Source organism: Melozone crissalis, unplaced genomic scaffold (genome assembly GCF_028551555.1).
Source record: "Melozone crissalis strain CALT ecotype California unplaced genomic scaffold, PUWL_Pcris_2 ptg000004l_1, whole genome shotgun sequence".
NCBI lineage: Eukaryota > Metazoa > Chordata > Aves > Passeriformes > Passerellidae > Melozone > Melozone crissalis.
This window is the reverse complement of record NW_026535782.1, coordinates 18,922,978-18,936,176: the sequence shown is the minus strand read 5'-3', so window position 1 is coordinate 18,936,176 and position 13,199 is coordinate 18,922,978. Positions and strand designations below refer to the sequence as shown.

Below are 13,199 nucleotides of genomic sequence, written 5' to 3'. Positions count from 1 at the left end.
CAGAGAGATTTTTTGATTGAGATTTCTTTGTACTGTTTTGTTGAAAATTTCATCTTTATTTTTGAAATAGAGCTACTTACAAGACATAGTACATAAAGGGATTTAGTTAAATATATTCTTACATAATATATCATGCTACGCTAAAATAATGTTGTATTGTAAGAAGTTAAATTACTGTACCTTGAACTGCTACACCATTATCACAGTGGTGATAGTTCTGTAGGTACTTTTAGCTAAAGAAATAATGTCAATAACATGTCAAGGAATTCTTAAATAGAACCAAAATTACACAAGGAACTTCTCAACATAATAGAGTGTCCTGGGACAAAATGCAGGGAAATTCTCACCTGCCATTTATTGCAGTGGAGGCACCGTGTGATCGAAATTGGCTATAGGTGTACCTACATTTTTTACAAGCATAGAAAATGTAAGTGCAGAGTATGGCTTTGTGATTATGTGGATACACTGTGCTTCTGCCTGAAAGATGGTCTCATCTGGCTGATTAGCATGTTGCATAGCAATGGCATGTGGGAACTCATTCAGCATTCGCTGCTGGAAGGCCTCCAGCCTTTCATAGTCATGTCCTCGGCAAACAAATTCCTTATTCTGAGTGGAATAAGAAAACAAAAAGCAAGAGCAAGTTGCATGAAAATAAGTGGGATCCAAACACACGCACTTAAATATTGATTTTCCAGGCAACTTTTGCATCATTTAAAGAAGGGAAAAAGAAAAGAAACAAAAGGCAAGAATAAAAATAAGGAATACAGAAAGAACAGGTTACTTAGAAGAAGGATGTTTCATCATATAAGTTATGTTTTATTCAAAAGTCTGGAAAAATGTAATAATTACACTTAAAAATTTAATAAAAATCTAAAGGGAGAAATTTTTCTTAGTGGATGAAAGAATGCAATTAATGTGATATATCAGACGGTATAAAATATGTAACAGAAATATAACCCAACAAACAGTTAAGACAATGAAATGGGTTCAAAGTCAATTCCATGAGGAACTAAGAAACTTTGTTCTGATGTTATATAATTCTGAAGAAAAACATTGCATAAGAAAATTATAAAGGCATTCAATTTGCCTTACCCTGTAAATGTTGATTAATTATCAGCTTGGAAAATTAAAATGATCCAGTTTTTACAACACAAAGTAAAATAATGCTCCCGGCATTGAATTCTGAGAACTGAGACTTTCATGGGAATTGCTACAAAAAAAACCCTGTAACCATATTATTGTTCAACTACGAATTAAAATGCGAAAGCTTTATTATAAAGTTTAGTCTTTATTTCTTCTACAGCAAACACAGTCAGATTTACAAACTGCTTTGCCATAAAAAATTTAAATCAAATGTATTATGTCTGTCCGTGTTGGTGTTGCAAGCATAAATACGTGCTGTGTATGTTGAACTTGAAAAATTCATAAGAGGATGCATAAGCAGTGAAAGACCTAAGGTTTAAAAGTACTGCACTGTTGTGCAACTCTTTCCGTTGCTTTTACTCCATCGGTTAAACTCTTTCTGATTATTATTTTCAAATTGGTTTAATAGAAGTTATATTCAGATGAATATTAGGTAATCTCAAGAAGTATCTTTCCATCAGACTCTTTTTGAGCATTACTTTTAAAAGGCAGAGTTTCATGCTATACTTGCCAGTTAGAAATAGTTATTTTCCCCACCACTAAGGCAAAGACTAATCAAGCTTTTTAGGCTTCCACCACATAGGAGGCTCCTTCATCACTTATTTTAATTACCACAGGAAGAGGAACTTGGATTATGATTGCAGCTGCTCCATGAATAAGATGAATTCTGTTCTCTTCCCAAGGTGACAGTCAATGCAGCTAAACTACTGCAGACTGTGGAAGAGGGGACAGTGTAAACACCACTAACATTTTCAAGGGCACTTCAGTAACTTCAGAATTCCGGATTAATGATCAAGATTATTAACTTTTTTATTTGTCAGTTTTAGTACATTAATAATCAATTAAATTCAGCATATGGAATTTCTAAGTAATTTTGACAAAAAGGAACTTGGTAATTGCTTAAATTGCTAATTGCTTAAATGCTAAATTGCTGATTATCCCACCACCAATGGATACTACTTCTGACAGACTTTGCCTGAGTACCTCCCAGCAGGAACAGAACAGGAGAAAGGGAACAAACTACCATGAACCATTGGTCTGTGGAACAGTGTAGGTGCATGGTTTCCAATAGAAATGTGAATATTGTGGTTCTGTGTGACTCTAGAAGCCTAGAATTTGTCTTTTCATTAGTCAGGAACTTTTTTTAACCATGAAACATGAAGGTAAAGAACAGGATAAGTACTTGCACATGGTATGAACAAATTTTAACACAGTGAAAGTGATTATGAATGACAGCATTACTCCATTCTGTTTATTTTCATTTCACTTACCCTCAAGAAGAATGGGAACTTTTTCCCATAGAAACCAACTCTGAAAAATTCTGGCTCCAAGCGCTGTTGATCCATAATTTTGTCATACAGAGATGCTTCCATCATCTGTGTGAGATTGGGAAGAAATGCAATTAGTCTTTTTTGAAAGTGTATTTTTACCATAAATTATCACAAAAGGGAATGTCTTTCACCTCTGGAGTAACGGAATTGCAATATATCTCTGAGCAACAACTAGGACACCCAGAAGTTTCTGAATGCATCAGATTAAGTAATTATACCTCTTAGGGATCTGAAGGTTTCCAAGAATTAAAAAATAAATCCTTTAAAATATGAAGTACTAATATTAAAGGGGTAAAACAGAAAGACAGTTTGAAACATATGACCCAGTAATCTGCTAATCACCCAAACACATGGCAGTAATGTGGTCAGTTAAATCAGCAAAGTCTAATTTACATATTCAAGGCAATTGTGTCCAAATCACACCAGATTCCAATGATTTAAGCATCAAATATGAGCTCCTTTAAAATGTCCCAATAGCAATTAGCATAATGTTTGATCAATACAACCAGTTTTTATTTCACTCATAACGCTGACACAAGGAGAACTTAATACCCAAGTTCCCTTTTTCTGATGATATTTTCAGCAAAGTTTTCAATACTGTGGAAAAAGCCAAACAGTCTTAGCCCTGTTTCAGGTATCACAGACAGCTATTTAGTATGCATATGATATCAATAGCTGCCTAATTATACTGCTATGAGAAATCCCCACACCTCCGTTTTTGGATTAACATTGGTGGCACAGACACAGCAAAAGAATATTTCAAACACAAAACACATTCAGTACAATTAATTAAACATGCATAAACTAATCATTTTATTTACATGACGATAGTCAATTTGCTTTTGCTTATAGGATTCTGCCATTGACATATCAAAATATATATGGAATAAGCAGATAACAGAGAGTCCTGCCACTTGCATAATTTTGCATAATGTTGTTAAGCAGCTCTGAATTAAAGGGACTTCAGTCAGTCCTAGCAGCAAGTATCCTATATGTACAGGGAGTTTAAAAGGCATGTTGTAATACAAAATTGAATCCATCAGAAGGACGTAAGAAAAGAAGACTCAATAATTTTAAAAAAAACACTATCTGAATGAGAAACAAAGTTTAGAGTTCTAAAATGAAAGAAACGATAAGAAGACTGTAGCAAGAAACTTTCACTTTTACAATGAATTATTAAACAGATCTTATTTTTAAGCAGTAAATTAAAAAAAAAGTGTGCATTGCCTGTAGCTTTGCTTGCAATTACAACTGCAAAGTCATGCTGCTGCTCCTAGTGAAGGACTGCACACAGCACATTTCATGGATAAACTGTAGGAAACTAATAAAAGTTAGTTTGTATTGATATTTTTCTGCATAAGCATGCACACAAAAAGGATGCTGTACAGGTACAAATATTTTAAGAACATTAATTTTATAATAAAATAAAGCAACCTGGTCTGGTGGAAGGTGTCAAGCAGGGGGGCTGGAACTAGATCAACTTTAAGGCTTCCAACCTAAACTGCTCTATGAAGATAGGATTTTCTCATTTTTCTTCAAAAAGCTCACACTCCTTTTTTATAATTCTTATTGTAGAAAAGATGCCTCAGGGTAAAAAATAATAGTGCAAACCAAACCTAAGAATCATTCTGTGGTAAATTTAATTTCCTCAGTAATATTTTATAACCTAAATTAAAAAGCATTTGGATTCATGATTGATGAAAAGTGTTCAAGTACATTACCCTCATCTTGCTGAGGTTTCTGTAGTCATAGTAGCTCTCATATTGTTCTGCAATTTTCCTGCATAAGATAATGCCATTTTCCCAACACTGCAAGCAAATAAAAGGTGCTCAGTAATTCAAAGCAACTGTTTGACAATTTGTGATTTATTAATGGTCTGTTCTATAAATACTAAGCCTTGTTGCTACTGAAAATATTTGAACCCACTGTCCCCTAAACATGCTGATAGCTTCTGAGTAATACTCATGAATTCTTTGAAGAATTAAAAATATATTTAAAGACTTATTTAATTAATTATTCTTTCTGCACTATGCACAAAATGTAAGTCATTGCAAGAGTGATGGATGACTCTTTTGACCCTACATGAGATGGATTCAACACAATATGATTTTTACATTTTAAAATTGTACTTTCAATACATCTACCCTAATTTTTTTAGGTTATACACTACTCCATTGCAACATATAAGTTAAACTATATAATATAATTACAGAATTGTTTGAAAAACATGATGATCAACATCCTTTTGATTACATGTATTACGCTTACATGAATTTTACACTAGCTACACAAAATTGTAATGCATTGCATGTTTGTCAGTAAGATGAATCAGAGCACTATGTGTATATAAAATTTTAGACTACAGGATAATTACACTTGCTTAATTGAGAATAGGCATTTGCAGTAATGACAACGAACTGTGATTCCCCCAAACAAATTCATTTTTAGTTTTTTAAGAGATACAACATGGCATTGTAAGGTGTAAACATAGCCCTTACAATCCTCACTCGGTAACTAAGTGAATTTCATTAGCTTTATAAGGCTCACTTTCACCACCTTTTATAAAGTGATTTGACAGTTACAAAGCCAACTGCTATGCACATGAAAATTATTCTTATATGTAAGTGGGGGATTTCTAGGATGCAAACACAGAATTAAACGAAATGTACTGCATCGGTAAGTAACTGCTTAATCAAGCAAGGACAAACACTTCACCTCAATACAAGGAAAGAGTGCAACCCTGGAACTAATATCCTAAAATGAATAAACTACCCTTCCCAGATCCACTCAGTAAAACAGGACTATTTTACCTTTCCCCTATCGAAGTTTTGAATGATGGTCAGATGGAGACACTCCTTGCGCTGCCACTCTGTTTGCATGGGGTAGTTGAGAAACTCCCTGAGCGGCCGGTCTGACCACTCCAGCAGCTCGTCGTACAGCAGGAGAGTGTAGGCAGCCTCTGCAAGACAAACCACAGCACGGCACTCACCAACTCCAAACACATAAAACAGACAAACAAAGTTCACAGAGATGTGAATGCTTTTCTTGAGAGGCACCTTTCTAATGGGTAATTGATTTATTTTGAGTATTAGCCAGATGGTAGTGGTGGTTTTGGACAGAGTTGTTATTACAGCTATAATAAAAATAGCTTAAAATTTTCATACACTATTTAGAGTCACTGGGGCACTGGTTCTGGAGTCTCAAAATACAAAGGAGACAGAAATTAAGTAAGCATTTCCTGCATAGCCCCAGTCTTCCCTACTGCTAAGGAGAAACCCTCAATGACTCTGCTGTCTGAAAAAAGGAACAAGGACTGGAGGATGAGGAACATCAGTAGTGAAAGAGGAAAGACAACAAGACTGTGGACAGAGTCCAAAAGAGAGGGCTGGGAGGAAAACAGGGAGGCAGATGTGTGCTTAATAGAATCCACTCCTTCCACAGAGAAATAAATTCTTGATAGCTGAGCCTTACCAGCTGGCCATAACAAGAAATTTAGAAGTGCAATGTTTTTCTCTTTTTAATTTTAAAAATTTTATTTAGTTTTTGGTTTGGCAGGAATCAAACCGGTTGTCGGTCTCTACTCAGAGAGCTGTGTAGTAATCTTTACATTATTCAGTATAAATTATCTGGGAATATAAAAATTATGATTTCTTTTTACTTTGATTTCAGGAATTTCTCAGAAACAGTACACTAATATAATATAAAATTAATCTTTTTATTGGAAAGTCAGACTTCAGCAAATTACAAAACACCAGAATTACTACTGGCCACAACAACTCAATTTGGCTAACTGAGCATAGGTATTATTGATTTCCAAGCTAATATTCACAGTTTACGTTGCCATTCACAGGACCACTTTGCATGAGTGAGTCAGCACAAAGATGGGCCATGTTCTGGAGATGACTTCATTGGAGAAAGAAGCTCCCTACTGGACTTATTTTATTGCAGATTTTATAGGTTGTACATAAAGCAAAAAAAAAATAACAATAAAGTACTAAAGTTCTTTTTGTGCTAAGCTAAGTTTGCCCCAGACAGCCATATCCTACTTCTGCCTCTGCCATATGAGCTCCCGTAAGACAGGAGACTTAAGCCAAATTTTACAGTATTTTTTCTAGCCGTAGTGTTCCTCTACACATCCAACTGAGAACGTGTGGAGGAAAAAACATCACTGCAGCAGATAATTGTGTGTGAGAGTGTTGCAAAATGCTAAGTGTGGTGCAAACTGGTGCTGTGCTGTGACACACCCATGCAAGGAAAACCAGCTCGAGTTCCACAGACAACCTTAATTCTGGCATCACACTCAGCAGCTCTCAGGCTGCTTGACTGGTAACCACCTTTGTCATAGCTTCAAGCTACATTTTTGTACTCAAGACATGAAGCACATCTATATGACAATTTTAAAAATCCATGAAGCTGATAATAAATTATTCAAAATCATAAGGAAGCAAAAGATAGCAGAACACAAGTAGCTGCTCAGGATAGCTCACTGTGACCTTTCCTTTCTAAACTTGGCATCTAAGTCCTTAACAAAATTTTGTCTGCTCTAACAATGTAGTTTTCTTAAATTATAATAAATTTATACAGGTTTCTAAAATAAGAATGACCATACTGGATTACAAGTCTGAAGGTTTCCTCCACCCAGTATGTCTGGCAGTGGCCAACACAACAAATAAAATACTGATACCTCAGGGAGAGGTCTGTAACTACTGACTTGCATCAAAGCACTAAGAAGAGATAAATATGGTTGACTCATGATGTGGAAAATTCAATTTTTACAGGAAATATTCAAAACACTAGATTTTTCTAAGGTGGATAGGTAAAAAAAGTCTTATTACAGTTCTCAGGAGGAATCAGTGCATTTATGTGATTCAGCCTCAAGAGTGGTATATTTATAGCTGCAACTGAGTGCTGTGTAAAGAAAGATTTAAAATAATGTTTTGCATAAAAATAACTTTTTTTTTTTTTTTTTAACAGGGCATTTTTAGAAAAAGTCCAGTAAATCATACTATGGAAATGAGAGAAAAACCATTTCATCCCTAGGATGAAACGATGCCATTAGCAAAGAATGCAAAAATCACACAGATTGATAACAAACACATGGGAAATACAACAAAGTCCTGGAAATAAATTTTGAGCAAAATACTGTTTAAAATCAGAATGGATGGCAAAACAACTGCCATCCAATTGCCTAAAATAATTAGGTTCATATCACAGGTGAAGGTAAACTGGACTCATAATAACACCCAGTGCAAAAAGGAAACTCAATACTGCTCAAAGAGTTACTAAGATCTACTATGCAAAATAATAGCTTTATACAAAAGCCAGCCGTGGCAAAGAGACTTCTTAGTAATCAAAATTCTCTTGTGACTCACTATTGCCAGGTCACATGAGGAAACTAAAATCTCTCCTCAACATATCCTGCTATCTAGTCCACATTTAAATCCAGAAACTGCAAAGGGAGTGTGGAAATTCCAAGTGAACAATCTTTCTTATGGACAGCAGAAAAGCATAAGGAAAGTTGCTGTGACACCAGGTACCTGTAAGCTGTTTACTGAAGACACTCAGCCAACTAACCTGCTTGTAAGAAAATTCAAAATCTAGAAATTTTGAACATATGCAATTGCAAAGACTGGGGAAAAGCTGGAGGTATTACAAGGTCAGTAAAATATTTTGGCAAAGATAGTGTGATTTAAAAGGATACTGATTTTATCTCCTCCAGCACTCACTGATGGCAAATAGTTCCCCAAATGAAATGTGTGTTTAGCTGTATAAACAACAGCCATGCACAATATTTTCTTATTTCTTCATGTAAAAAATAACATCCTTGGCACAAAATTAGAGAAATCTTGGACAATAGTACTGCAAATGTGGTATGTGAAGATTTAGAAAGACATCATGAAATTGCAGTACTTGTCATAGGTTTTAGGATATCTACCTCATTATGAGTAAGTTCTATGGGTCTTCCTTTCTTTTATTTCTTTTTTTAAACCAAAAATGAGGTTCTGAAACACAGCTGTGTTGAAACACTTTACCAAACAGATATCCAGGAGCATGACAAAAAAATGTATAGGCTCAGATACCACTGAATGAATTCATAAAAACTTCTTCCAAACTTTACTCCTTTTGGGTGAAAAATGACCGTATCACACATTTATTGCTAGTGGGTATCAACAGAAGTAATTTACATTCACCATGGCTCAGCAAATAATAGTGCCTTGGGGCTGAAAAAAGCAGTATTTTGAGACATCAATTAGGCAAGGAAACTCAGCTGTTGCCTGGGTTGCTATGTTCTGCACTGAGGATACAGCTTACAGGCTTGCGAAAGACTGCAAACCACAGATCAGTCCTAAATATCTTTTTCTAGTTTGTATTCAGTTACCTGTGAAGTTTTGTGCTTTCAGATGTAGGTCATAGAGCTTGTGAATATAGCGAATATACATCTCTTCCTTGTTCAGTTCAGTCTTGTAAAAATTCTGAAATAAAATTGAATTTTGTAATAAAATGTAGTAGCTAATAAATTTATGATAATGGTGGCAAATAAAAGACTTCAAACATAATCTTCTAGAAATATATGCATAGATTACATTTCTGAACATAAACCTACTATTTGTTGGTACATGGATAAAATATGGACTACAATATCATAAATTTTAGTTCAAAACTTTCTTTATCTGTTTACAAGCCCTAAAACAAGGTATGAAAAAGTAACAGGAAGAGGAGTGCAAGCCTATAGCGCTGTTCACAAATACTGCCACATTCACAATGGACATGCAGCTTAAGTCCTCCTGCTAGACATACTCCATGGTCAGGATAATCTGCTTTGGTTAATGAAAATTTATAGGCTAGAAAAGTCTAAGCACTGGTTCTCATTAGCAATTAACAATTTCTGTTTTATTATTTAAATCGCTACTTTAAACTATGCAGCTTTTCTTCTAGTGTACAGTATTCATATTCTGTGCCACTGTTTCCTAAATTGAGTTATTTCCTTGAGTTATCAAGGAAAAAGGTGGGAGGAACACTATGAAAACATAAAAAATAAAAACTTTATAGAGAAAATATTTTTAAACTGATTTGAGAAAATTTAGCATTCATCTCTCTGTTGTGCAAGAGTATTAAAAATTTCTTTGAAAATTATTAGGATATGAAATCCACCTTAGCCCATATGAGTCATTGAAAATCCCCTTAAAAAGTAATATGGTGTTTTGAGATTTTAAAATATTTTCATTTTCTTTTTATACAAATCTTGGACACTTTGCTAATAATAGATTAAAACCTCCTTAGGGATGAAAATAATCCAGGTACTTTAAAGAATTCAGATCATGCAAGATATTTTGACAGCAAGCCAGCTGCTTTATGGCTTCATAGTAAATATCATCCTTATTTAGAGCACTATTTTTCTACTGAAGAAATCCTTTGTTCTCTTATGTATAACTGCTACTTAGAAGTGATCCCAAATTGTTTCACTGACGTCAAAAATGCAGAATTACAAGTCAGCTTATTTTGTTTTTTCCCCCTCTGGCTAAAAATACAGCTTTTCAAAAAATTCACCATGAAAATGGAAATTTTCCAAGGTTAACAGAAGTCAACATACTTGTCAGTGGAAACTGGCCTAGAATCAAAATGCCTCTTGTAAACAAAAATGACATCTTTTTCATACTATGGTTTAGCACTGTTGGTTTGTGGTAATAAAGATAGCATGACAACAGGAGGTCTTGAGCAGCATTTCTGTCTCTTTTACTAGGGAGAGAATAGTCAGCCTGCAGTTTTCACAAGATATCCCATACTATATGCTATAATAACCAACTTGCATCAGTTATTGGAAGAAAAGAAACAAGAGAAATCATGTAGGGTTCGTTTGGTTTGGGAGAGGAGGAAAGGCATGTTTGTTTCTACAAACTCAGAGACTAATTAAACTTGGAAAGTACTTTGGTGAAGTTTATCCAGTAGGAAGAGACTTAAAACTGAATAATGCAGTTTTGGAGACCTTTCAGAACCAAGCTAGGAAATGCCAAGTATCTCCCTACTGCACCAATCTCAGCCTGGAAAAAATAATCAGCAATCATAAGAGTAGTGTTACTCTGTCAAATTCTACTCAAATTGCAACAAGAAGCAAAGTATATCCTATTCCAATGTGCATTTGCTCAACTGAAATCGAAAAGGGAAAGAGAAAGTATCATACAAACCAAAAGGCTAACGGTGCAGCCAATCTTTTTGCCATCCACTTCTCCCATTTTCATGCAGTCCCTAAAGCAGAAAGTAATGAAAGTCAAAAGTTTATCCTCTTACAGTGAAGGACACCTCAGAAAACAGACACATTTCACTTGGCAAGCTGACTGAAAGGATTGCATTTAGCTGAAGAGCTGACCCAAGTAGCTAAGAGATTTCATGCCTCCTTTTGTAGTACATTGAATACATCAATTGTCAAGAAAGTCAATGTTTTCTTTCTGGCTCTGTCATTACTGTGTGACTTTTTTTATCACACAGGGTAAAAAAGTAGCCAGTATAACCATGCTGAAATAAAAGAATAACAGGCAGACATCACCACATAATAAGTAAAAGGAATTTAATATAACTTTAAAACATTCTTGTATACATGAGCCAAACAATTTTCCCAAATACTCTCATAACTAACAGCACACCACTGCTTTGAAAGACTGGGAGTCCTAGAGGTTGTAATCCAGCTGGTCCCTGAAGAGAAATAGCAGTGCCACACTTCTAGAAATTAAGAGTTCAGTCTCTTTGTTGATAAAATAGCTTTCTTTCCAAGCTATCACTGATGACAGCAAGTGCAGTACTAGGTCTCACCATGTGTCCCTATGGAATGAGGGAGAAAACCTTACAATTAAGCTCTGGACAGTGCTATAGTTGGTGGCAATAAGGAGGACTGAGCTGAAACGTGAAGGCTCTACACAGGCTCACAATTGACTGGGAAAATTGCTTTTAGTCTCGCACTTCTGAAAGAGAGAGTACCTGCCTCTCATTTCCCTCTCCTTTGATCACATGGTAGAGTCAGATGTGAGGTGCTCATCCAGAGATCATGTCTTTGTATACACACTTACTGTGCCAGCTGACACCACAACTAAGCATGATTGACACAGTAATAAGAATTTTACATATTGTGTAAAACAACTGTCAGGTGATTAGTACTGAGCTCTGTGTCTTCAGACAGACTTGAGTCACCAGCCTACTGCCGAAAGTTACTACATTCCCTGACAGCAAACTCAAGCCCACCACCGGATTTTTTGCACCATGGGGAGCGTCCTTGGTTGTTTTCATCCTGCCAGTTGCATTTTCCTGTTGGCTAAGCAGCTGCTGTCAGAGATCCTGAGCACTTACAGCTGCTCTATCCACGTATCCATGTGCAGTCAGCATTGAGCAAGATAGCTGTATTTGTTTCCTAATATTTCAAAGATGACAACCCTACCTCTAAACTGTGATAACCACTCACCTGTAGTCCAGGAGCCTCTCCATGAGGCGAGTCACAGTGGCAATTAATGAAACACCACTTTCCCTCCATGTTTCCCGCTCAATTTTCTTCAGCAGACTGGAAAAAAACAAGCCAGAAAAATGTCACTGTTTATTTTTAACTGTCACTATGACAACCTCTCTGCTTTTACCACTACCTTAATACCTTAGCAACATCTTTGATAGTTAGATTTTTTTTTTTTTCACAAACACCCTCCCAAGAAGTGCAATTTGCAAACAATGTCTTACCTAGGATAAGGACCAAAAAGTGGAATTCTAGTCCAGGAAGCATTGACAAAACAAATGATTTTTATATTAGCTGCATCAGGTTAAAAATATGTCAAATACCTAATTTTCAGAACATATTCATATCCCAAAGGCTTAACACAATTCTTCCATAAAATTTTTATATTCACTTCATGCTGATATGTCAGAAAATGAGGAATTTAAGTGTTCTTAGAAAAGAATATTCACCAGCTTAATATACCTTCTAAATTTTTAAAAAAGATTTTTCTTTTTCTCCTCTCCTCTCTAATATTTCAGTAAGTATGATATTTAAGAATAGAGTAGGGATTTGAACAAGATGATTCCCCCACTTCACTTAATATTTCTTTCTGAGAACACACTATACTGCACATGTACAATTCCAGTACCTTAAAGTGTCATAAGACTATTTTGTTAAAAACTGTTATGCCAATGTAAATGCATACCATGCATTGAAGTGGAAAGATTTCAAAATGTCTGTAAAACTGTACAATATAATTCTCTTTATTATTATTGTTCTTTATATAATTCTGCTACAGGCCTCTGTTTTTCATTGCTTAAGTTTATCAAATATTTATCATTTAGGCATGAATTTCCACATTTTCTCTATAAGAGTGAGCAAGGAAATATTTATCTACAGAGCTGTGTTGCTTTTATACTTTGGTGCAGGAGCTCGGGTGGATGACATGTCCATGGAGATATTTCAGCAGTCTCCCTGAAAATGTACTCAGTTATGGTTTATTTGGAAGGATCTGAAAATTCCCACATTCACATCCTTAGAGCTTTCAGAGCACCTCTGAACCTTCTGTCTGTCAGCTCCACTGACCTTCATCCACCCTGAGCACGCTCAGTCCCAAAAACCTCCTACATCCCAACCTCAAACCTGTAACAGCGCTCAGGAACTCCTACATGCCAACTGCACTAGCTGTACACTCCAGCTCTGCTCCTCACAGCCTCAGGGATGGCACAGATGGAATTCTCCAAGCAAATTTGACC

The 13,199-nt window shown here is 35.5% G+C and overlaps 1 protein-coding gene across 4 annotated transcripts in view; it reads right to left on the bottom strand.

Moving 5' to 3' along the window:
• The window catches only part of DOCK4 (dedicator of cytokinesis 4), a 223,559-nt gene that overhangs the window by 22,212 nt on the left and 188,148 nt on the right, over positions 1-13,199 (bottom strand). For 2 of the 4 annotated variants that reach the window (XM_054280760.1, XM_054280777.1), the window contains exons 33-40: positions 12,189-12,215; positions 11,923-12,018; positions 10,658-10,718; positions 8,854-8,947; positions 5,285-5,433; positions 4,196-4,282; positions 2,415-2,519; positions 465-606 (exon numbers count right to left, since the gene is read on the bottom strand). In XM_054280760.1, the coding sequence (XP_054136735.1) occupies positions 465-606; positions 2,415-2,519; positions 4,196-4,282; positions 5,285-5,433; positions 8,854-8,947; positions 10,658-10,718; positions 11,923-12,018; positions 12,189-12,215 (761 nt within the window). The remainder of the gene's footprint in view (positions 1-464; positions 607-2,414; positions 2,520-4,195; positions 4,283-5,284; positions 5,434-8,853; positions 8,948-10,657; positions 10,719-11,922; positions 12,019-12,188; positions 12,216-13,199) is intronic. The other 2 variants (XM_054280769.1, XM_054280786.1) reach the window with 1 other exon arrangement.